At 45.8% G+C, this 25,259-nt stretch overlaps 1 protein-coding gene and 1 non-coding gene across 6 annotated transcripts in view; one reads left to right on the top strand and one right to left on the bottom strand.

The window, feature by feature from the left end:
• Positions 1-17,842, bottom strand: part of SLC27A4 (solute carrier family 27 member 4) — a 105,592-nt gene extending 87,750 nt beyond the window's left edge. For 3 of the 5 annotated variants that reach the window (XR_008328666.1, XM_053374926.1, XM_053374928.1), the window contains exons 1-5: positions 17,512-17,842; positions 7,692-7,821; positions 6,782-6,948; positions 1,435-1,829; positions 606-764 (exon numbers count right to left, since the gene is read on the bottom strand). Coding sequence is in view for 4 of the 5 variants with exons in the window: in XM_053374926.1 (XP_053230901.1) it covers positions 606-764; positions 1,435-1,829; positions 6,782-6,942 (715 nt within the window). In the remaining variant the exon portion in view is untranslated. Of the gene's footprint in view, positions 1-605; positions 765-1,434; positions 1,830-6,781; positions 6,949-7,691; positions 7,822-13,108; positions 13,416-17,511 lie in introns of those variants that run through there. The other 2 variants (XM_053374927.1, XM_053374929.1) reach the window with 2 other exon arrangements.
• A 552-nt stretch (positions 17,843-18,394) lies between these two features.
• TRNAR-UCU (transfer RNA arginine (anticodon UCU)) lies at positions 18,395-18,488 on the top strand. The gene is made up of 2 exons: positions 18,395-18,431; positions 18,453-18,488. It is a non-coding gene; the product is annotated as a tRNA-Arg (tRNA).
• Positions 18,489-25,259: the final 6,771 nt, after the last annotated feature.

Raw genomic sequence — 25,259 nt, 5'->3', positions numbered from 1 at the left:
TGTCTGAAACAGAATTCATACATTCCGTCATTTTCATTTATTATAATAAACCAAGCTTTCTTTGTTAATGTGTCTCTCAAGAATCCTAATGTAAAGCTGTTTGTTTGCCTCTAAGAATTACTGGGCTGCCCGTCTGGTCTTCAGGATAGCTTGTCCAGAATAAAATTATCAGGTGTCAGGAGTTTTATCCAGGCAAGAATAGAGACAAGCATATATTCATGAATGGACAAATGCCATAACTCTAGCAAAATATTCCAAACTTCTTGTTGGTGTGTTAGTATGAATACACAGTGCTGAACACGCATGTGACTTCAGACACATCCTGCAACAGTGACTTGGGGTTTGGGCTTTCTTTTTCAGAGTTAGCTCCTGAGTATAATAATAATAATAAATTTATTCCACACCCATCTGGCTGGGTTTCCCCAGCCACTCTGGGTGGCTCCCAATTGAATATTAAAAACACAATACAGCTTTAAATATTAAAAACTTCCCTAAACAGGGCTGCCTGTTAAGGCAAAAGAGTAGGTAAAAGAGACTGAAAAGGCAGTAGCAATTTCATAGAAACATGCAATGAAAAATGGTTCCTACCAACTGCCTGTGCCTACCTAGGAATCCCTTGTCTGGGGGAGTTGGTGACTGGCAAGATGCTTTTTCAATCAAAGGGTCCAGATGTTCTGAGCCTGGCAGCATGCTTTCCGCTTTCCAGTCGCCAGAACAGAAGAGGTGAATGGACTTCCCAAGAGAAGGCTGCACTTCCCGCAAGGCTAGAAAGAGAGAACAGGTGTTAGAAGCAAAAGCACAGAGAAAATCCCTTCTCTGTCACAGTGGTGCATACATCTACAGCTGCAGGTCTTCACAGTGGTTCATATTCTGCACCAGGGATGGGGAAACTGTGGCCCTCCAGTCATTGCTGATGGAAGTCATGAGTCCAGCAACATCTGGAGGTCTTGGCTCAAAAAAATGTGCAGTGTGAATATTTTAGGACAAATAAGTGCATCAAAGAGTATTTTAAATATGTGCAATCATATGTTTGAATCCTCATCTGTTCTTTATGGGCTCTGCTTTAGCAGGTTTCTGACCATATAATAAATGACTGGTGGGTTGTATAGCTATGTTTAGAAATGTGTATGTCAATACAGAATGCATATTTCTGTGCAGACTCTTTAAAAAATATATCTAATATTAATGCAGAAACGGGAAAGAATGGGCTTATGAATAGACACATGTGGCTTTGACATGAACAAGAAATAGAGGAGCTGGACTCCATTATCCCTGAACACTGGTAATGCTGGCCTGGGGCTGATGGGTGTTGGAGTCCAACAAAAGCTGGAGAGGCATAGGTCCCTTAGTCTCTTTTTCAAATAAATACACCTGCTCTTCTGCCTGCTTTCTGCTCTGCTTCCTGCCCCTGGATTCCCTCCCACCACCTCTCACCATCAGCCAACTCGCTTCCAAACATGACGGCCTTTGAGTGCGAGATGTTGATGCAGTGAAGGAGCGACTCCTGCCGCACGTGAGAGTTGAGGAGGGCAGCCTCCACACCGATCTTGGCCATGCCGAGCCAGAGACCAACATACTGGTTGCGGGATTCCATGAACAGGGCGATGACATCCCCAGAGCGGAAGCCTCTTTCATACAGGAAGTTGGCCACCTGGTTGGAATAGTTATCCAGGTCTTGGAAGGTCCACGTCTCGCCTGTCCCCTGGAAAATCAGGGCTGCTTTTCCTGGATGCTTGCATGCTGCCTGCTGGAAGAGCTTTGGAACTGTGTACTTGTGCTTCACGTACCACCAAACCTTCAACCGAGTCAAGAGGACAACGTATCCAGTCCTGGCAAGGAGAAGAAGGCACAAGTAAGCTTCCCTCCAGGAGACAGAATCATAGATGTGTAGAGTTGGATGGGAATCATAGCTAAAGAATCCCGGACAGGTGGCCATCCAACCTACGCTTTATAAAATATACAACGAAATAGAGTCTATCACCTTCTGAGGGAGTTTGTTCCACAATTGAATGGCTCTCATCCTCAGAAAGTTCTCCTTCCTTGTAATTGGAATTCATTAGTTTGGGCCCTAGCCTCTGGAGCAGCAAAAAGCAGCCTTTCAGATATTTGAAGATGGCTCTCATATCTCCTCTCAGGCTCCTCCAACCTAAACATACCCACCTCCCTCAACCACTCCTCATAAGGCTAGGTTTTCAAGCCCTTTATCAATACAGTGGAACCTCATATTACAGGCGCTTCAAGTTACAGACGCTGCAGGTTACAAACTCCGCTAACCCAGAAATTGTACCTTGAGTTAAGAACTTTGCTTCAGGATGAGAACAGAAATTGTGCCGGCATGGCACAGCGGCAGTGGGAGGCCCCATTAGCTAAAGTGGCACCTCAGGTTAAGATTGGTTTCAGGTTAAGAACATCCCTCCAGAACGAATTAAGTTCTTAACCCGAGGTACCACTGTAATCTTGTTTGCCGTCCTCTGCACACCTTCCAGCTTGTCAATATCCTTCTTCAACTGTGGTGCCCAGAGCTGGACACAGGACTCCAGGTGGGGCCTGGCCAGGGCAGAGGTGCCATGATTCCAGTTGGCCAGCTCATCCCAAGGGAATGGAGAGGAACCGCCCACCCACTCATCTTCATTGAAACACTCTTAACAGTATGGCAATCTCATGCCGCTGCATCTCCTTCAAGCCTGTAGGTGTGTTCAGCTGAACAAGAACCAGGATACATTTCATGGAAGAGGGTTTCGCAAGCATCCCAGGCTCAGAACCCCTCCTAAACTCGCCCTTATTGCAAAGCCCCACCTACACACCCAGCCTGCTGCCTCCTCAGCACTCAGTCACAGAATTTTCACATGGGGCTAACTGTAGGCACAGGAAAGATGCCTTATACCATCCAGCTGAGCTCCAGGGCTGGGGCTGGGGGATCTCTCATCACCTGCGACATGGTGATGGCACAGGGGACTGAACCTGGGACCTTCCGCATGCAAAGCAGGTGCTCCACTGCTGAGCTACAGCCCTCCCCAAACAGGAGCACAGGAAGCTGCTAGGTCCAAGTCAAAATATTGGTCCACCTAGTTCAGTATTGTCTACACAGACCGGCAGTGGCTCATCAAGACTTCAGGCAGGGTTCTCTGCCAGGCCTACGTGGAAATGCCATCAGGGACTGAACCTGGGACATTCCGCTTGCAAAGCAGATCCTCTGCCACAGAGCTAAGGTCTCTTGCCGTTAATATATTAGTGCTTCCCACTGGCAAATTGAACTCTATCTCCCTAGCTGCCTGCCAATACTATGAAGCCAGCCTGCTTGTATTTTTTATTTATCTTATATTATATTTGTATACCAGGGATGCAGGTGGCGCTGTGGGTTAAACCACAGAGCCTAGGACTTGCCAATCAGAAGGTCGGAGGTTCGAATCCCCGCGACGGGGTGAGCTCCTGTCGCTCAGTCCCTGCTCCTGCCAACCTAGCAGTTCGAAAGCACGTCAAAGTACAAGTAGATAAATAGGTACAGTTTTGGCAGGAAGGTAAACAGTGTTTCCATGAGCTACTCTAGTTCGCCAGAAGCCGCTTAGTCATGCTGGCCACATGACCCAGAAGCTGTACGCCGGCTCCCTTGGCCAATAAAGTGAGATGAGTGCCGCAACCCCAGAGCTGGCCACAACTGGACCTAATGGTCAGGGGTCCCTTTACCTTTACCTATATTTGTATACCACCTTTTCCTTCAAGGAGCTCAAGGTGGTGTGCATGGTTCTCAGCTTCCCATTTTTATCTTCTCAACAAACCTGTGAGGTAGTTTAGCCTGAGGGGCAGTGGGTGGCCCAAGGATACGCAATGAGTTTTATTGCTGATTGGGGATTTGAACCCTGGTCTCCCAGGTCAAATTCCAACATTCTAACAATTACCCTACCCTGGCTCTAAGCAAGGATCTGTTGAGTGGGACCCCTAATATAACACCAGCACTAGAAGACTGTATCTGCAGTTCTGCATCTAGCTTTGGATGCCACATTTTAGAAGGACATTGATAAGCTGGAGTGTGCCCACAGGCGAGCAACCAAGTTGGTGAGGTGTCCGGAAACTAAGCCCTACTGTTGAAAGAGCTGGAAATGTTTAGCCCAGAGAAGAAAATACGCAGTGGAGACATGATAGCCATCTTATAATACCTGAAGGCTGTCCTGCAAATGACGGAGCAGACTCACTCTGTGTTACTTCAGAGGACAGGAATAGAAGAACCCTGTGGTGGAAATGGCAGGGAGCAGATTCTGGCTAAACTATTGACACAAGGGCTGTTTGGCTGTGAAAATGGCTATCTTGGAAAGTGGTGGGCTCTCCTTTCATGGAGATATTTGAGCAGAGGCTGGATGACCATCTGTCAAGGAAACCTCAGGAAGGAAGAGGGCTCTTGTGCTTGCAGGTTTCCCACAGATATCTGGTTGTCCACTGCCTGTGAGAACAGGATGCTGTACTTGAAGGGCCACTGGTCTGATCCAGCAGGCCCTTCTGATGTTCTTATGTTCATCTAACAAAAAGGAGGATTTCTCTTATTGAGTTTCAAGGACCTTTCCTCCTCTCTTGTAGGGTTTCTTAGACCAGGGATGGTGAGAGGTGATTGCAACACTGCCACACCCTGAAAGGAGCCATGCTTGATTATCCTGTGTGTGTGTGTGTGTGTGTGTGTGTGTGTGTGTTCCCTTCAAAAACCAGTTTTGCCTGAACAAAGGCAGTTTCTTGTCATCAGACCAGGCAAAGTCATAGACTAGAAAGCTTGGCTGTTTGTAACTTCTTAGGCACGTCTGAAGTCCAAAGTGCAGTCTGGCATGGAACAGTACTTCAAAGGAGATTTAGCAATGTTATCACAAATGAGCAGCAACATTTTATTCCAAGCAGAGACTCTTTCAACATCGTTCCTCACATTACACCAGGGCTGCCAATTTTGGGGGGCCTGTGGGAACTTTTGGAATTCTGAGAGTGCTGTGGACACTGCCCCTGCCCTTTGGTCAATCCCTGGCCCCAGCACAAACAGAAGAAGGGCACACACACATGAATGCACACACATACAGTCTTTCCATGGGGTCTGCGTAAAAGTTACATACAGAAGATTAAAACAATGGAGTCTCTTGAATTGTCATCTTTTTGCTTTGGGTCCCAGCCAAACTACCATCAAATAAGGCTTACATTGGTAGGCTGCACAGAAAAATAATCACAGATCTGGTGCTTGCCAGTAGCACAAAAGTATTGATCCAAGGCATAGATCCTCATGGATCTTAATAATTCCCCCCCCCCCGAACACATCAGTGGGCACATTTGAATGAAAGAAAGCCTTTTCAGTTCCTTCTAGGCTCTCTGTGAAAGTGACACATGTCTCTGCTTTTTAGTGAATCTGAAAACACCTTGGAGAGCCTTATCAGTTTCACCAGTGTTGGGAAAACCTCTTCCACTAGCTCGCTCTCCCTGACACCACTGCTTCTGCTGCTCCAAGGAGAGGTGTGAGAAGCTTACTTCCAAAGGGTGTATTGGCCCATCAGTGTGGATTATGGGTAGGCAAACTAAGGCCCAGGGGCCAGATCCGGCCCAATTGCCTTCTAAATCCGGGCCGCGGATGGTCCGGGAATCAGCGTGTTTTTATATGAGTAGAATGTATGCTTTTATTTAAAATGAATCTCTGGGTTATTTGTGGGGCATGGGAATTCGTTCATTTCCCACCCCCAAAAAAATATATAGTCCGCCCCCCCCACAAGGTCTGAGGGACAGTGGACTGGCCCCCTGCTGAAAAAGTCTGCTGACCCCTGGACTTCACCAGCCTTCCCTAACCAGGTGCCCTCTAGATGCTGTTTGACTCCAACTCGTACCAACCTCAGCCAATGGTGAATGGCTGGAGATTATAGGAGCTGAAGCCCCACAACATCTGGAGGGCCCTACATAAGCAGCTGCTGATGGCACGGCAGAGAGCAGGGAAAGGCACAAGCCTGGGACATTCAGACACAGGCAAGTTGCCCTGGGTCACCATGAAGGGGGAACAGAATTCGCTGAGCAGTTGTTTTTGTTGCGACCACACATTTAAAGTAGGAAGCACCCCTCTTAACAGGCTGTGTGGCTGTGTGTTCATCTAACCCTGTATTATCTGTCCCAGGGCCCTGACCACTGGTCATGCTGGATGGGGCTGATGGGAATTGTAGTCCAAGTGCATCCTTATGGCATCATGCTGGATCCCCCTAATCTGTTCTGAAGGGCAGTGGCTTTCCAGGGCCCCCATTACTTTCTGCTGGTCCTTCCAACTGGATATACAGTGGTACCTCTGGTTATGTACTTAATTCGTTCCAGAGGTCCGTTCTTAACCTGAAACTGTTCTTAACCTGAAGCACTACTTTAGCTAATGGGGCCTCCCGCTGCTGCTGCGCGTTTTATGTTCTCATCCTGAAGCAAAGTTCTTAACCTGAGGTACTATTTCTGGGTTAGCGGAATCTGTAACTTGAAGCGTCTGTAACCCAAGGTACCACTGGACCAGGGATAGAAACTGGGCCCTTCCGAAAATGAAGCATTGTGTACTCTTCCACTGAGCAATGGCCCCTCCTGTAACCAGCACATACCCTTTGCTTCAAGATCCCGAGTGCTGCAGCTAGTGCCAAAGCTTGCATTTCTCATGTGCTTCTGAGAAACCCACATAAACTCTGGACCTACGGCTACATCAAAATGATTGCTGTAAAAGGCATGTTAGCAAGAAACATATAAATCAGATGAAGCCACGTGAAGGAGGCTCGGAGGGGGAGGTCCGCCAGTTTGCAAAACTTACGAAACATCCCGTTTGGCTGTCAAGATGACGATGCGAAGGAAAGTCCATCCTCCAGATCCCAAGTAGAATATTAAGAGAGCCGGGACCACCTGGATCCATGGCAGCCCCAGGAACAGCCGGAAGACCACAAAGAGGAGAAGCAGAGCCGCCGAACGTAACATGCTGGCCTGGGGAGAGGAGAGAGGGAAGTTCCCTTTGGTGAGATGAAGAGCCCTTGCAAGCCCCCTTCTTACTGCACATTCAGGACTATTTGTGTTCAATGAATTATTATTATTATTTAGAAGATACCTGAAGGCAGCCCTGTTCAAGGAAGTTTTTAACGTGTGACATTTTAATGTATTTTTAATCTTTGTTGGAAGCCACCCAGAGTGGCTGGGGAGACCCAGCCAGATGGCTAGGGTACAAATAATAAATGATGATGATGATGATGATGATGATAGTAAGAGGGCTGTACCATCATGTTTTCAATGCAGCAAGCGCTGTGGGGTAGACTTACAGCTGCCCTTCCAACCAGTGTGTGCCCCGTAAGCCTGCTGAAACCCTGCAACTTTTCATGCCGCAAATGTTCCAGAGTTGTCCCGTTTTCATAACGAAAGGGCTCCTCCAGGCAGCAATAAAGCAATCATGTTTGGGAAAGCACAGCAGAACAACTAATAAAGTGGAATGATGTTTGGACAGTCCAATATAATTCTTCAACTAATACACTATTATTGCACCAATGACATTTTGCAGACTATCCCCCACCCCAAACCAACAACAACCCAACACCTAACTTGGGTGACCCCTTGCTTTCCAAACAGCTGGCCCTAAATGGCCACTCAGGTTGGCCACGTCTGTCCACCTTTGCTAAACTGTGAACAAAGACTTTAAATAATAACATTTATTTTTAAAAAGCCGAGGCCCAACTCACCAAGGGAAATCTGGGCTTGCAATCCTAGCTAATTCTTCTCCTGCACAAGGCAGCCTTTTGCTTCAGCGACGTCTCTCTGCCTCTTTGCTTCACCTTCTCCCGACAGAAAGAATGCTATTTGGACCATAACCTAATGAGCAACAGCATAAACATGTACAGAAGTCCAAGGTTATTGATTATTTTCCCAGCCTGTTGTGCTTTGCTGGTTTATCTGTACCATATCACCCGTGAACATGGAAGGGAATGTCATAAAAGTCAATTTCTGGTCTGTGACGATGATAAAGAAATCTATTCATTCGTTTTAAAAGTCAGGTTTCCTGCAAGCCTTTCCTGGTTGCTCCCCTCAAACTTCTGCAAAGTAAGCGCTCCTCCACCCAAATGAGATCAATGCTGCTATTGACTCTGGCCACAGTTAGGGTGAGACTCTCGTATTGTGAAAGTTCAGGTCACTTAACATGGTTTAACTTGCCTGCTTGGCATTCTCTGTTCATCAGTACTGTTATGTACTGAAGTTCTCACCCTGGGCCAGCAGGGGGATACTGTAGATAGCTATGCAAATAAGGGATTGAAAGTGACGTTCAGTGATTGGATAGTTTTAGAAAGTTGTTGCAGTAACGTTGTACTGGAGCTCTATATAAGCAGGCTGACTGAACCCTTCAGTTCAGTTCTGTGCTGGCCTGTGAATAAACAAGAGCTGTTTGAAGAATCGCTGTGTCGTCTGATATGTTCACCCACAACTTAACAAGTACCATGATATTTCTTTGAAATATCCACCAACAGCAGCCTTTACCAGCCGGATGCCCTCCAGGTGGTTTGGACTACCATTTCAGCCATTTCTGATAATTGGCCATGCTGGCTGGGGCTGATGGGAGTAGTAGTCCAAAACAACTCTGGAGGGCACCAAGCTGAGCTACAGGAATTTTGGTATGATTGTTCAGGAGACGGTCCTACCATACAAGTTTGAAAACCATCTCAGTCCTAACTCCCTGCTTCCTCTCTTACAAAACTAGAATGTGGGGATCATCCCCTGACACTGAATGGCTGGAGGTTCAGGACAAGCCGGAAAAAACACTTCTTCATGCAGAGCATATTTCGGGGGTGTGGAACCTCAGGTCTGGGGCCCAAATGTGGCCCTTGAAACCTCTCCACCTGGCCCTTGGGACATTTCCAATGCCAGAACCTCTCCCCAGGCCACCCCCTTGACTGGATCTGCTTCGCACCCTTCCTAAGTGTTTCTGCCTGGCTGAAATGTGCCATTGAATTCTGATAAAGGCTGGATGGGAGATAAATAGGGGTGTGTGCAGAAACTAGCCTACTTCACAAAGGTAACAATTACATCTGATACGCTCCCGACTTTTGGTTTTGGCTCTGCCCACCATGGCATCCAGCATCTGGACATCCGCCCACAAGGACAGTGTTTCCTAACCTGGGGGACTTCTGTAACATACCGACAAATTCAGGGTGGGCAGTTATAGTTGATTGGGAGGTTTAGTGCAATTGCAACAAACCCACTTTCCCAAAAGATTAGACTTCTTTTAGGCGAGGTAAGTGACAGGAAAATGCAGGATAACAATAATAATTGATTTTTCCTGTTAGCAGCCTGGATGGAGAGATGATCGTTAGTTAACTCTGCAAAACTTGTTTGGAAAGTTTGCACTTGTAGATGAACTAACACAACACTGCAAAGCAGTCAGAGGTAACATTACCAGAAATAACTAGTCTCCCTGCATTTCTTCCATTAATTCACCACCAGAAGAAACTTCTGCTCACTTTTCTTATTGGAGAGGTTATATCCTGTTATCCTGAATTTTACCTTGATATTCTGGATTTTCTTTATTTATATACCATGTCAATGACTCTTGCCAAGTGTCTAAAGAAGGTTGTACTTAACTTTTCAAGTCTGCAAAGTTTGGCATTTATCTACACTGTATATTCTTTCCAAGGGAAGCAGGTGGCACTGTGGGTTAAACCACAGAGCCTCGGACTTGCCGATCAGAAGGTTGGAGGTTCGAATCCCCGTGACGGGGTGAGCTCCCATTGCTCGGTCCCAGCTCCTGCCAACCTAGCAGTTCGAAAGCACGTCAAAGTGCAAGTAGATAAATAGGTACCGGAAGACACAAGATCTACCCACCTTGGAAGAATGGCAGATGAAAGTGATAGACTATATGGAATTGGTGGAAATGATTGGCAGAATCCGAGACCAGGGAGAAGAGTTGGTGGAAGAAGATTGGAAGAAATTTAAAGATTATTTACAGAAACATTGTAAAATTCAGGAATGTTAAAATGATGTTGGAATGAAATGAAGCGGTTTTAGCAATAATGTTAAAAAGGAGTATGTAAAAATGGATTGTTAATAGATGAAAATATAAAGTTATAATATGTTAAGATAAAGAATTAAGATAAAAACAAAGAGGGAAAGGATTTGCTGAATTAACCATTCGAACTGGAATACAAAAAAGGGAGGTGTGAGGAGGTCAGGGAAACAAGTAAATGAAAGGCAAGGCATGGAAAGATGGATCTTTTTTTAACTGTTTTTATTTTTTCTGTATTTTGTATCTTTTGTTTTCTTTTTTCTATTTCTTTATTATTTTTGTAATTTCTTTTGAAATTTTAATAAATATCATTTTTTTAAAAAAAAGATAAATAGGTACCGCTCCGGCGGGAAGGTAAACGGCGTTTCCGTGCGCTGCTCTGGTTCGCCAGAAGCGGCTTAGTCATGCTGGACCCGGAAGCTGTACGCCGGCTCCCTCGGCCAATAAAGCGAGATGAGTGCCGCAACCCCAGAGTCGGCCACGATTGGACCTAATGGTCAGGGGTCCCTTTACCTTTACCTTTATATTCTTTCCAAAGTGTGTAATTGGAATGAAATGTCATTAAACAGCCAGTGCCGTCTACACTCCCCTGCCTACTGAGATCAAGCAGGCGCCTTCACTGTGCTCTTTTCGGCACCTCCTAAAAACATTTTTGTTTAGACAAACCTACCCAGGTGCATAGAAAGTTGAGGATGATTCTGTAGTATTTCAACTTTTGTATGCTTTAAAGTATGGTTGTGAATTTATCTTGATGTTATTATCTTCTTTAAAAACACTTTGAAAGGGTTTTTTGTTTTTGATTTTAACAGTTAAGCAGAGTATGAATCTTATTAAATAAATAAATAATAAGTACAAACATATCCAAACCAATGGCTTCAAGTTACAAGAAAGGAGATTCCGACTAAACTTTATGAAAATAAGCACTGTTCAACAGTGGAACGGACTCCCTCAGAAGGTGGTGGACATTCCTTCATTGGAAGTTTTGAGCAGAAGTTGGGCGGCCATTTATCACAAACATTTTAGTTTAGTTTACAGATTAAAAAGTAAAGGTAAAGGGACCCCTGACCATTAGGTCCAGTCGTGGCTGACTCTGGGGTTGCGGCGCTCATCTTGCTTTACTGGTCGAGGGAGCCGGTGTACAGCCTCCAGGTCATGTGGCCAGCATGAATAAGCCGCTTCTGGCGAACCAGAGCAGCGCACGGAAACGCCGTTTACTTTCCCACTGGAGTGGTACCTATTGATCTACTTGCACTTTGACGTGCTTTCGAACTGCTAGGTTGGCAGGAGCAGGGACCGAGCAACGGGAGCTCACCCCGTCGCGGGGATTCAAACCGCTGACCTTCTGAATGGCAAGTCCTAGGTTTAACCCACTGTGCCACCCGTGTCCCAGTTTACAGATTAATAAATAGATAAATAAAATTCCTGCATTGTGGGGGGTTGGGGTTGGGCTAGATGACCCTCAGGGTTCCCTTCCAACTCCAAGATTCTATGATCTGAACAAATGCTGAATGAACAGATCTTCTGGAAGTACCACAGCTGTATTCCATGTGTTCTGGACGCCCACAGCCCCTGACATGCTAGCTGGGGCTGGTAGGACTGGTGACTGCAACAACATCTGGAAGGATGGGGACGTCTGCCCTACGGTCAGGGCCATGATCCAATGACCCTGGCCAAAAAGTGAGTTCTGGGGAAGGGCTTACAGAAAATAAAGGAGGTGGTTCTCTTATAACAAGGTAGTATTAACTAAGTAAAAGTATGTGTAACTGAAATAATCACATATTCTTCCCCTTGCCACATCCAACCACACTTGCTTCTGGTCATAGCTGTCAACTTTTCTCTTTTCTTGCGAGGAATCCTATTCGGAATAAGGGAATTTCCCTTTAAAAAGGGAACAGTTGACAGCTAAGCCTCTGGCATGACAAGCATGCCCCTATTTTCAGCTCTGATAGTGTCCAGTGCCCCTTTGCATGTGTGCATCTAGAAAGGCATGCCTGAAGCACCATAGGAAACAGGAACAACTCTTAGATGTCCGTAAAGCACCTCAGCTTCTGAAGGACTTGATTCTTCTCTGCAGGCACAGGCTCCAACCCTGAACTCCAGACAAACCCTCCCTGGCCTTCAACCTATTCGTGCACATCACGCTCCCTTTTGATGTGACAGGGAGAAACAGGACGTTAGACAGGCAACAGGAAATGCATCAGCTATGCCGGTGGGGTTTGCAAGCCCTGAGATGACACTGCAGTTTGCAGGCTGTCCTCAAGCCAAGGGTTATTCAGCTAAAATGCTGGCCAATGAGGAGGATGGGGATAGACGAATCTGACCCCCTCTGCTCTTCGTTTGTTGGTCTTGGGTGGCAAGTCAACAAAATGGATCCTGGTTTTTGCTGAAGCCTGGGCAGAAGGTTAAATACAACTCCCTGGCTGGGTTCTTAATGCCATCCTGCAGCAGGGACCCCCCCCCCCGAATCCAGCCCACTGGACTGGACTCAAGGGAACCCTGCAGAGTTTGTTCATTGTGTCTTGAGGATTCGAAACACAGTAGGCAAGTCAATTAGCCCCTATTTTGCTCAGAAAAAGAACAATTTTAAAAATCCTGCCAAAAAATTCTCTGTGTGTTTTTAAAGACGACCACAGAATCTGTACATCGGCAGTGCTATTGTAATTGTTCAGAATTATACAATTTGGAGAGACATCTAGTTTGATTTCCTTCAGAAGCTGATCACAGTTTCGGCCAAATTAGGCTAGATGCTTCTTTCACAATTTGCAGTTGTGTGAGTGGCTTATTCAGCGTAAAGAGCAGGAAGGGGTGTGCTCTTCAGAATCCCTCACTAAAAGTGGGGAGGGTTTTCCCCATCATTTTGAGCAGGGATTCCCATGCAGGTTCACTTGGAAACTTCTGCTAATACGATAGGGAAAAACTTCTGTTTTCGCCGTCCAAAACACCTTCCTGAAATAAGAAGAGGTTTGCATAGATCCCATCCAACCAATCAGGATTTAACCTGTGCTCATCAGCCAAAATTTGCCAGCCGAAATCTACATCTATACACTATAAATCAACAGACAAACTACTTTCCAAAATATACAGCACTGTAGATGAATCACTTACATCCCCAGGTCACTGTAAGCAGCTCTTGAGCTCCCTCCTGCCTTCCTCTCCTCCAGCCTCCTGCCTCGGTTTCTCCACCTCTTCACAGTTCCACCCTTATCTAGCCTTCCTTCCCTCCCAGAGGGCAGAGTCATCCCCACCTACGCCTAGCAGCTATCTGGGCTTCAATCAAACCTCCCAAAACAGGTGCAGCAGCTTCTCCCTCGCCATGTGAACGGCACACCGGTTGCACTATCCCCCTCTGGCCTCACAGGATGCATCTAGCCCCATAATGTCCACACTGACTAGCAGAGGCTCTCCAGGGTTTCAGACTGTCAAAATTCCCAGCCATACCTGGACGTGCCAGGGATTGAACTTGGGACCGTTTGCAGGTGCTCTTACACTGAGCTATGGCTCTTCCCCAACAGGAAAGGTTCAATCCGCTATTCAACTACCCTTTGAGCCATTTGATAAAGGGAAACAAGTTTATTAAGCAGTCAAAGTGGGAACCCAAGAACTGGAAAGCAGAGCTCCTATTACTCAACATTTGAGTTCACCATGGCTTATTATTGTGATGTAACACTGCTGCTTCCTACTCACTGTTACAAACCTGACAGTCTTGATTCCTTTGACTGGACCTGTCACCAAGCAACCAATGAGCAAGCATGGACTTGGCAAAAAGAATGTTCATGCCCCCAAATGATATTTTCCTTTAAAGCATGAGAGTATCAGGTTTCATTTGGGAGACAGACAGATTTCTGGGAATTGTTGATCAGGAGTCAAGCTGGATGAAAGGCATGTGGTGTGAGATGTGCGCGTGCTTTGAGCATCTGAGGCAGGTTTAATGGTTTTGCTACCTGTTAGACTTGCTTCCACTGTACTCCACTTGTACATTTGTAAATGAGAGACACACTATGAACACAAGGTCACTTCCCAGTGTTGTCTGCACTACTGCAGAGGTGGAAACTGTTGCCCTCCAGATGTTAAAGATAAAGGGACCTCTGACCATTAGGTCCAGTCGTGACTGACTCTGGGGTTGCGGCGCTCATCTCGCTTTACTGGCCGAGGGAGCCGGCGTACAGCTTCCGTGTCATGTGGCCAGCATGACTAAGCCGCTTCTGGTGAACCAGAGCAGCACACGGAAATGCCGTTTACCTTCCCGCCAGAGCAGCACCTATTTATCTACTTGCACTTTGACATGCTTTCAAACTGCTAGGTTGGCAGAAGCAGGGACTGAGCAACGGGAGCTCACGGGGATTTGAACCACCGACCTTCCGATCGGCAAGTCCTAGGCTCTGTGATTTAACCCACAGCGCCACCAGCATCCCTTCTCCAGATGTTGTGGGACCACAAAATCACCATCCCTGTTCTAGCACTGCCCTGTTGCCACACTAGCATGTTATGCTCACTCCACATTTCTAAGCAGTGAGAAGTTCCAGGGGCACAGCACTTTTCAGGCTTGGCTCCGCTCAGAAGGTTGTTGCTGGAGGCTTAGTGCCATTTCGTAACATTAATGTTTATTTACAAATATGTAGGCTGAAGACTCCAACAAAATGGGAAAGGGCCATCATGTGCTCTGCACCCAGTCCCTGGCATCTCCAAGTAGGGCTGGGAGAGAACCCTATCTAAAGCCTTGGAGAGCTACTGCCAGTCAGTGTAGGAGATACAGAGATGGACCAATGGCCTGGCTCTGTATAAGGCAGCTTCCTGTGTGTGTAATAGCTTTGCACAACAGTCACTCAGAAACACAGCCTTCCTTTGGCCTTTTAGCTGTGCTTCCTTTTTTCCTCAAATACTGTATGTTCTTTTGACGCATGCATATCATTTAAATAACCGATACTGGCCTTTCCCCCAACCTTTCCACTGTGGACTTTCAAAACCTTTGCAACCTTCCAAAGCAGAGGCCCATGATTAGAATCCTGATCCAGAGAAGCAAAGCCCTGCACCATCTACAACAATGGTGAGCCCATCACAGTCCTGGTTGCCAGGGTGAAATATGGGCAGAGAAGGCTGCTTTGTGCCAAGTCAGACCAGGAGGGTTCAGTGCCCTCACCAGCCAAATTGGTGCCACCGCTGACTGGGGCTGACAGCAGTTCTAGTACAAAACCTCTGCAGGGCACTGCGTTGGGGAAGACTGGTCTCCCCTGACTAGCAGCGGTGGTGGGGTATTTCACCACTGCTTGCTAAGAAGCACTCTCCTACTTCCAGTATTATTATTCTTCCAGTATTACAGTGGTACCTTGCTTTTCAAACTTAATAACCTGTTCTGGAAGTCGATTCCAAAACCAAAGCGTTCCAAAACCAAGGCGCACTTTCCCATAGAAAGTAATGCAAAATGGATTAATCCATTCTAGACTTCTAAAAGCAACCCCTAAAACAGCAATTTAACATTAATTTTGCTATCTAACAAGACCATTGATCCATAAAATGAAAGCAATAATCAATGTACTGTACAATAAAATAAATAAGACAGTATTGTAGATGATAAAAATTAAAATAACAATAATAATTCTTACCTACACTGATGATAGTCATTGTTTGGATTGGGGGGGGGGGCTTTTATGCATTTCTGCAGTCACACAATCAATCAATCAGTAGCTGAACTGGGTTCCACACAGTCATAAAAACAAATTAACCGAAAAAGCCTCAAAAACAAAAACAAATAGCAAAAACAAAAGCACCAAACTTAATCTGTTCCAGAAGTTAGTTTGACTTCCGAAATGTTCGAAAACCAAGGTGCAGCTTCTGATTGGTGCAGGTACCCCAGAAACAATAACTGACAGCCGCATCAGACGTTCGGCTTCTGAAAAACATTCAAAAATTACTTCTGGGTTTTCCGCATTTGGGAACCAAGGCGTTTGAGTACCAAGGTATCAGTGTACACGGCTTTGAAAATAACAACAACGACACAGATACACTTATCTTTCCCAGTCCACCAGCAACCAGTGATTTCCTTATGGCTGCCCTTTACATCTATATATATATATACACACACACACACACACACACACACTGGAGTGAAAAGGACACCTTATGCTTGGAAAGGTGTGGTGATGCTTAAAAGGCACCTTAATGCTCAAAAAGCATTTACCTGGAGGCCAGGTGAGTAGAAGATCTGGGCCTCAGAGATCAGAACAGGGTCAGGAATGTGGAGGGGCCTCCTCAAAATCTTCACCCACCCCCAGACCTAGGTCTGAATGAGGCAATGTCCTGATCTCTTTAAGGTAATTTCTGTGCCACAGGAGAAGCACACACGACGCACTCAGTGAAATTGTTGGGCTTTCAATTTCTGGCAGGTTTTGTGATCATGCTGCGGAGAGTGAATCCCATAGTATCCTGGAGGAACTCTCTGCAGGTTAGCAAAGCAAAACTGCAATTTATCCCCCACCCCTTTCAATAAGAAATATTACACACATGCTGCCTTGGTTGCTTGAGAAAACAGGTGATTGCAGCAGGGAACTCTGGGATGGGGGAGGATTCTCACACATATCAAATTATCTTTTTTAGAAGAAGAAGACGACGACAAAGCCTTAGTATTATCTATTCATCTTATGTTTAGAGTCAGCCTTACTTTCCCCACCACCCAAAGAAACATTAAAACACCAGCTCCTAAGAATGGACTTAAAAATACCCACCACACTCATTCCTGAAATATGAGCCTTAAATTCTGAGAAGTCCTTTTCAGTGATATCAAACCAACATACAATTAAACATCCCAAATGGTAGCTCCCTCACCCCTCTACTCCATTTTACTCCTCTCTCATTATCTGCAAAGGAATAATAGAGTACTAGCTTCACCCAGGAGGAGCTAAGCTTAAAGTCCTCCCAGCTTCACAGCAACCCACTGATGCTATTACGAAAAATAATGGGAAAGAAAGAAAGGGAGCAACGATAATAGGCAAGCCTGCTATTATAAGCCTCGTTAGACATAGACCAGACCCAAGATGAGGCTGTGAAGAATGCACTCCTAGCAAGGTCTACTCAGAAGCAAGACCCGTTGAATCTAATGGCGCTTGCTCACAGGTAAATGGAGGTAAGACTGAAGGCTGAATTAGGGCGTCCGCAGCATTAGACCAAACGAAAGCATAGCTGGGGCCTGACAGCTAGGAAACGAAGGATATTATATATTATTACGCACACACAAAGGAGAAAATAAGGTCAATAGTCCCGCTTCTACACCCACCCCCCAAACAGAAAGTGGGGGGAGATGCAGCTTTTTTTATAGGCATCTTTGCACAATAGCCCCCTTTCCTTAACACACACACACAAGTTGCGGGGGTCTGTATCCACCCGCTTTAGAATGAGCAGCAGCATCCTGGGACGTACCCCCTGACAAAAGGCTCCCTTCTCTTTCCAGCCCCCGCCCCCGATGTAGCGCTCTGTGATGCTGCAGCGCTATAGACACTGACACAGCAGCAACCCACCTCTCTCTGCTTTCCTACGGAGCTCTGTGGCTACTGAGTGTCACAACACCGCATCCTCCTCGCGGGGCAGAGGATGCGGGTCCAGCAGTAACAGCTGGTTCAGCAGCTGTCAGAAGGGCAGGATCTTGTCTTCTCCTGCCTCCTCCTCCTCCTCCTCCTCCTCTTGCAAAGGCTCTCCTGATCAGCCCAGCGGCTGCGGCTCCTCCTGGCTTTGGCACTTCCTTCCTCCTCCCTTTTCCACCTGCACTGCCCTCCCTCCCGCATGAGAATTGCAAGCGGGAGGAGAAAAGGAAGAACCCAAACGGCAGCAACAGCAGCTAGTCACTGATGCTGCAGGCGCTCTGGCAAAAGGGGGTCCTGCAGGGGGCGAGAGAGAGCACCGCTCTGCCGCAATGCACCTCGGGATTTGTAGTCTTTCTTGCGCTCCGCAGCCTTGCACGTGCGTGGGGAAGGGCTGTGTGCTTTGACTTTACTCCTTTCTTTACTCTTGCACTGCTTTTTCCTTCTCTCTCTCTCTCCCACTACCTAGCTCGGTTTCCTCCTGTCCCAGACCCTAGTCCTATTACAATGGCCCTCCCACCGCACGTTAAAACGATCTCAAGCAGTTTCCCATATTTATTTTATTTTTTGAGAAAAAGCTTCAGACAGCAAAGCGAGAGCTGGGAGTTTGCAAAAGAAGTTTCAAAGGAGAAGCGAAGAGGCTCGCGGTGTCCCCGCGCGCGCCTTGCAGAGTCGGTGGCCTTAAGACGCCTTTGCAAAGGGACAACTGGCGACAGGAAAAAGTACGGCTCCGTAATCAGATCAAGAGCTCAGCCGAGCCGCAACTGGTGGAGGGAGGGAGGGCAAAAAGAGGACGGGCAGGATCATCCCTCGCTATCTAGCAGGCTCTGTGGCGCAATGGATAGCGCATTGGACTTCTAGACTAATGACTGGGTGAAGTCATTCAAAGGTTGTGGGTTCGAGTCCCACCAGAGTCGCGTTTTGCTGTGCTTCCTTCAACTCAAAACTTTAAAAGAAGTAAAAATAAACAAATAACACGACCAGCTCCTCTGAGGGACAAAGTTGACTACATAAAAGTTTTGTTAAAATATTTTTAAAAATCCATTTATTCATTTTATTATACCTTTTTTTTTTTTAACAACATGCCAATATTTCGCATCAGTCGTAGCTGGAGACTCAAATTGAAACCTGCATGTGTGCTTAAACTAAGAACTCGATGGGGCTTACCTCCGAGTAGAGGCTTGCAAGTGTCACAATTTTGTGGATGGGCATGCAGCCCCTAAAGTGGATTTGGTGCTCTTGTGCAGCAAACTCACTGCCCCCACCTCCAACAAACAGCACCATGGATTTTTTTATTTTATTTATTTTCAGTAAGGAAAGTCATGGTTGCTGAATTGCAGAGTTGGAAGGGACCCTGAACGTCATCTGGTCAAATATCCTGCAAAGCATCCTGCTCACAGTTATCCCTGGGTGTGCTCGAACCACCAACCTTCTGCATAAGAGCCAGAAGCATTAACCCACGGTGCCACAGGCTCCACACATGCTTAGGTGAAGTAGTTGGATAACTTCCCCTCAAACAAATCGGAATGAGTGCTTGATGAACAGGACATATGGTAGAGCCCTAAAGTTTCACCTGTAAATTAGGATGAGTATCTTTATTAACTGACAGATTAAGGCTGCAATCCCTAACCCCATTTACCTGGGAGTAAGCCTGATTGAAATCTCATGGACTTCTGAGTAGAAATGGGGCACTTCCAGACCGTCACTATTTTGGGGTGGGATTCAAACACACAGCTGCAAATTCAGGTTGTGCAGTTAGTCAACTGGGAGGTCTTGGGCATCAAACCCACTACACATAAAAAAATCCAGCGTGGGTGTAACTTGACTTTATTGGGGGGGGGAGGCTTTATGTTAGTGGGGGAAGAACCAAGTTATCTGTGATGCATTTGGTCAGTTAAGTATTTTTATTTATTTACTTGATTTATGGGGGGAACAGGTGCCCCACCCCCACCCTCCTTGGCTACACCCATGGGATCCAGACTTATTGCAGTAGGGATAGTGATAGAGTAAATGTACCCAAAATTTCAGGATGACACTTCCTTTGCTGCAACATCATCTAAACTCCCTGCAAGCAAATAAGGATGAATGCTCATTAATGGCTCTTCCATACTGGGCCAGTCTATACCTGGGCTTAATGTGGATCTTGAGATTCCCTATGCTCTGAAAATCCAAATAGGAGAGTTGTACTGACTGCATAGGGAATCTCTGGGTTTAGGGAGAAGAAAGTGTGGGGACAGAACTAATAGGTAGGGGGAAACACGTTGAAAACAGTATAGCAACAGTGCCTGCCCGATGTTAATTAGGCTGGGAATTCTAAAGTCTAAGGACTGAAAGACGACACATGGTCCTTGTAAAAAGACAAGCTCAGTTTAGCAAGGGAGTTGAGATAGGCTTAGTACAGTTTACTTGAATAATTCCCCTTCTGTTTCACAGCTGGGATTAGTAATGTTTGCTGAGGAAGCCAGAAGCCAAAACTTTAACTAAGCAGTCATAAACCTATTTCTGTGCGGTCATTCATTTATTTGCAAATATTATAATTTAGTGTTCTTTGACAGTATCTTTTTAGTATCTAAATCCTGCTTGATTGCTTTATTGTTGCTTACAAGAGGTAGATGTGACTAACTGGGAAACATTTCATTAATTGCTGTGTTGTTCTAATGAGATTGCTTTACTGTATATTTTCTTATGCTTGTTTATGTTTCAATGGGATCATTTACTCTGTATTTTAATTAGGAATATTTATATTTTAATATCTGTGCACTGGTTTTCATATTTTGCTTAGAAATCTACCTTAGAATTAAGTAGTATATAAATTATTATATTATGTCATTCTTACTGTACACCAAAAGCCTTTTTGCCCTTTCTGGGGCAGCTTAAGCAAGCAAATCTGACTTCACGTCGGCCCAGTATACCTGAAGGAGCGTCTCCACCCACATCGTTCTGCCCGGACGCTGAGGTCCAGTGCCGAGGGCCTTCTGGTGGTTGTGAGAAGCCAAGCTACAGGGAACCAGGCAGAGGGCCTTCTTGGTAGTGGCACCCACCCTGTGGAACGCCCTCCCATCAGATGTCAAAGAGAAGAACAACTACCTGACATTCAGAAGACATCTGAAGGCAGCCTTGTTCAGGGAAGTTTTTAATGTGTGACATTTTAGTGTATTTTTGGTCTTTGTTGGAAGCTGCCCAGAGTGGCTGGGGAAACCCAGCCAGATGGGTGGGGTACAAATAATAAATTATTATTATTATTATTATTATTATTATTATTATTATTATTGGTCATACCTTTTTTAAAAAAGAGGGGGGGGACTTAAGTCTTTAAATGAGATGTTTGTTTGTTTGTTTGTTTAATAGAGGATTTGTACTCACCATTCCATCTGCATAAACCAGCTTACTACAGAAGTAACATGCCAGTGGCCCCCAACCCTTTGGGGCCCAGGGGACACATCTGGAAAGCTAAGAAACTATTGTGGCCATCACAAGCTCCCCATTTAACAAGAGAAAAGCTAGCGATGCTCAGAATGCACCGAAAACAGGCAAAACAAGTACATGGTTTCTATGCTAGACAAATAAAACAGAGACAAACAATGCAGGCAACCCACAACCAATCAAAAGTGAAAGCTGCCAATACTCTTACTTAAAATTAAAATGGGGAGTGGCAGAGTTGAGGCAGGTGCAGGGGTGCTAACTTGAATAAAATATTGGGGGGCCCAAGTAAGCCCCACCCCACATAATCGATCACATGGTGCAGCACACACACACTATTTGAATGGCAATGCCCATGAACTTTTGGGGGTCCTGACCCCCTCAAATATTTTATTGGGGGCCCCCGAGGACCATGCTGCCCATAGGCACAATATTGTGTAGAAATTTCTCATTTTCAATCGTGCATAATCTTTGCCGCCCCTTCTCCAGAAAAGGAAAATGGATGTTGCATGCCACATTTTAGAAGGAAACTAGGCAAATGCTGTGTTTGAGTGTTAAGTACAAATAAACAAATAAATAATTTGTTATAATGATGAACAAAGCAAGCAAGTAAACAAACATGGAAAGGCTTAAAATTATGAAGCAGAGTCTGGGGGGGGCATCAGCTGGTGGTCCAGATCTCCTGCCCCCTTCTTTATTTATTTAGTATTTAAAAAGCTGCTTGTAGAGTAGCTGGCCACAGCACTTGTGAAACGCCAGCCACCCACCATCTTAAATTCTATGCAGAGTTGTGTGTCAGGCGGCTAGCACAGAATAGGACCATCATAAAGTAAACACTAGAACTACCCTGGTATCTGAGAGAAGGCACCAGTTACTGTGGAAATAACACTGTCATGCTGTGTGACTGCTTCCATGTCCCCCTCATGCCTGCATAAAATGAAAACCTATTCTGACAAATTCCCCACAAGCCTGCAGCTCTGTGAAAGGAGCTGTTCCAGGCCAATCCTATGAAGGCAGAAAGGGAAGTTAACATCTGCCTTTGTTTACCACAGTGTGGCTTTTAATCCTGGTTGGCGATGTGGGTGTAGAAAGAAAGGGAGTCAGCTGCCTGGGAAAGGATGGAGAGGAGGAAAAGTTGCCAGGCGAGTCAAGCAAGGCAGGCAGGCAGGCAGACTGAAGCAACTTGTTCAGAAGGGGGAAGGTCACGGCTCAGGGACAGAACAGCTGCTTTGCATGCAGAAGGTCCCAAGATCAATCTCTCAATGGCATCTCCAAGTGGGGCTGGAGTAATGCCCTGCCTGAAATCCTGGAGAACTGCTACCAGCCACTTTCCCCACTCATGGGGAAAAGAGGGAATCTGTTATAGAATAAAAAAAAAGCAAATGTAAAATGAACAAGCAGGTGGGCGGGGAGGAAATGGTGGTTTGGCAAGGGGTGGGTGGGAATACAGGTGAAACTCGAAAAATGAGAATATCGTGGAAAAGTTCATTTATTTCAGGAATTCAACTTGAAAGGTAAAACTAATATATGAGATCGACTCATGACATGCAAAGCAATATCTGCTTCTACTTCTCAGAGGTCCAATCTTGCTCCATTTGCAATCCTTGTTTTGCTGATTTCACTGAATATTCTAATTTTCTGAGATTGTTAATTTGGGGTCTTCATCAGCTGTATGCCATGATCATCGCAATGATAACAAAGAAAGGCTTGACATATCTCGCTTTGCATGTCATGAGTTGATCTCCTATATTAGTTTCACCTTTTAAGTTGAATTACTGAAATAAAGGAACTTTTCCACGATATTCTAATTTTTCGAGTTTCACCTGTATGGTATGGTACAGGAATGTGAAAGGAGAATGGGAGAAGAAATTACAGCAGATGTGTTAACAACATTGGGCAGACACATGGAGGCCGGAAAGAAGAATATGAAACAAACCTTCTTCTCTGTTTAGTGCCTTTGGCTCAGCAAAGAGTGCCTAAAACAGGGAGGATGGGTCACAACACCTCCAGAGAACTTAACCTGAGGGAAGCTGAGGAGAGCCAGTTTGGTGTAGTGGTTAAGAGCGGTAGTCTTGTAATCTGGGGAACTGGGTTCGAGTCTCCGCTCCTCCACATGCAGCTGCTGGGTGACCTTGGGCCAGTCACACTTCTCTGAAGTCTCTCAGCCCCACTCACCTCACAGAGTGTTTGTTGTGGGGGAGGAAGGGAAAGGAGAATGTTAGCCGCTTTGAGACTCCTTAAAGGGAGTGAAAGGCGGGATATCAAATCCAAACTCTTCTCTTCTTCTTATGGAACACCATGCTTCAAGGAAAGTGATGTGGCAAAGAATTAAGCCATTTCCAAATACAGGTCAGATACAGGATTAGGTGCCAGTGACTGTCAGATGAATATGCCAAATTCTGCCTCCATTTTGAAGCTGGTTCTGCCCCCTGTACCCACATTGCAAGGCCAGTGGGGTGGGCCTCAGTCTCAGTTTTTAGCAGTCTCACTGTGGGTCCTGGACTGATGCTATGATAACTTGGTATAAGGCAGCATCTTCTGTCCCTAAGGATCGGTCAGCTTGACCATGTGCCCTTCTAGGGATGCAGTGAGGCCTGACCCTGGCATGGCGTCCTTTTTAAAAAAGTGTGCTTAATCTGGACATGCTTACTTAGGAGAAAAGGCAGGTGTAGGCACCTAAGCTGCAATGTGCTCTCTTTCCAGATTGGGGCCCTATGCAAGTTATATGCTGAAAATCACTCCCCTGCCTGCTATTTGCTCCCAAAGAGTATTTTGAAATACTCTTAAGAAAGAACACCAGAAAGAGGGGTTTTTTAAAATACAAAAACCTGGCGCATGGCACCAATCCATCTCATCTGGAACACCAAGTGCCTACCTATATCCAGAAGGGTGCATGAGTAACAATACATGTCACACTTTGGATTTGGCAAACTTGCTTAAAAAAAAGAAGGTGGTTACAAACGTTGTAGACGTTTGTATCTGCCTATGGGCAGACACAGTGCACAATGATGCTTTGATAATGACAACAACCACATACACATGCCACTCATCTGACTGGGTTACCCCAGCCACTCTGGGCGATAGCAGTATTTAAGGAAATCTGATAGCTTAGGGCGCCTTATAAGAGGAGCAGAGAACCTGCAGCCTGTCATGTGTTGCTGGACCACAACTGGCTGGGGCTGATGGAGCTGCGGGTCCAGCAACATCTGGCAGGCCACAGGGTCTCTATCCCTGCACTGAAAGATTATTCTACTTTGACAGATCAGTTTTCCCGGACAACTCAGTCCCACAAACCCAAATTGAACATATTGCCTGGCCTCGCAGCATTTACCAACAACTACAGTTCATTCACCTGACTTGTGGCATGTTAAGTCTTTGAAGTCATTACAAGGTGCTGTTGCAAAACCGTACTGCTATGTTTCACTCCCAGACAGGTGGCTGATTCCAGGTAGGTATTAATTGCAGAATCAGTGCTCCTCATGCCTGCAATTTTAATTTATTGCAACATCGATTAAGACACTGGCACCAGAAATCCAGTCAGAGTTCTCTCCCACCCTCCGTTTAATATGTAATTAAACAACATCAGCACCTTTTCCCCCCAAGCCCTGTTTGTGATATCACAATGACCCATTCGCCCTGTCTGCTAAGACAAAACCCTCAAAAGACTTCACAGATCTGCTGTAGCCTTAAGAGTCCTATATCAGCAGCAAGATGCCAACTTATCCTCAGTGGAGAGGTAAGGATGTACAGGTTTAGAGAAGGTGGTGTTGGGAATGGGTACAAGGAGCAATAAAACGGCAAAAGCCGAAGCCCCAGATGAGACTTCCAATAAGCATACTGGCAACTGCAGTACTTGGGAGATAATATAATCACCCCAATTTTGCAATGCTAATTAACACCTGTAATGGAAAGGGAAACCAACCAGGCCAGTATTTAAGGAGATCTGGGATAGAGTTTAATCGTTTAATTTGTTGCCAACACCACATTTCTGGACTGTGAGACATATGCCGGTGAACATCCCCACCCACTTGCAGGACAGAAAGAAGCACATTGTATTTCAAGGCCTGGTTTTTAAAATGCAGTACATTCTCACCTCAGTTACTCTTCGGTCTACATCTTCGTATTTGCCACCAGCTTGGATGGCTTTAAAGGACAAATTAATGCTGCGTAAGGCTATCAATGGCTACTTGCCATGAGACCTGTGTAAGACCTCCCTTGGAGGCAGCATGCCTCTGAGTACCAGCACTTTTGGGGTCACAATTGGGCAA

Source organism: Podarcis raffonei, chromosome Z, assembly GCF_027172205.1.
Source record: "Podarcis raffonei isolate rPodRaf1 chromosome Z, rPodRaf1.pri, whole genome shotgun sequence".
Taxonomy (NCBI): Eukaryota; Metazoa; Chordata; class Lepidosauria; order Squamata; family Lacertidae; genus Podarcis; species Podarcis raffonei.
The sequence above is the reverse complement of the archived record's forward strand: the minus strand, read 5'-3'. Positions and strand labels throughout refer to the sequence as shown.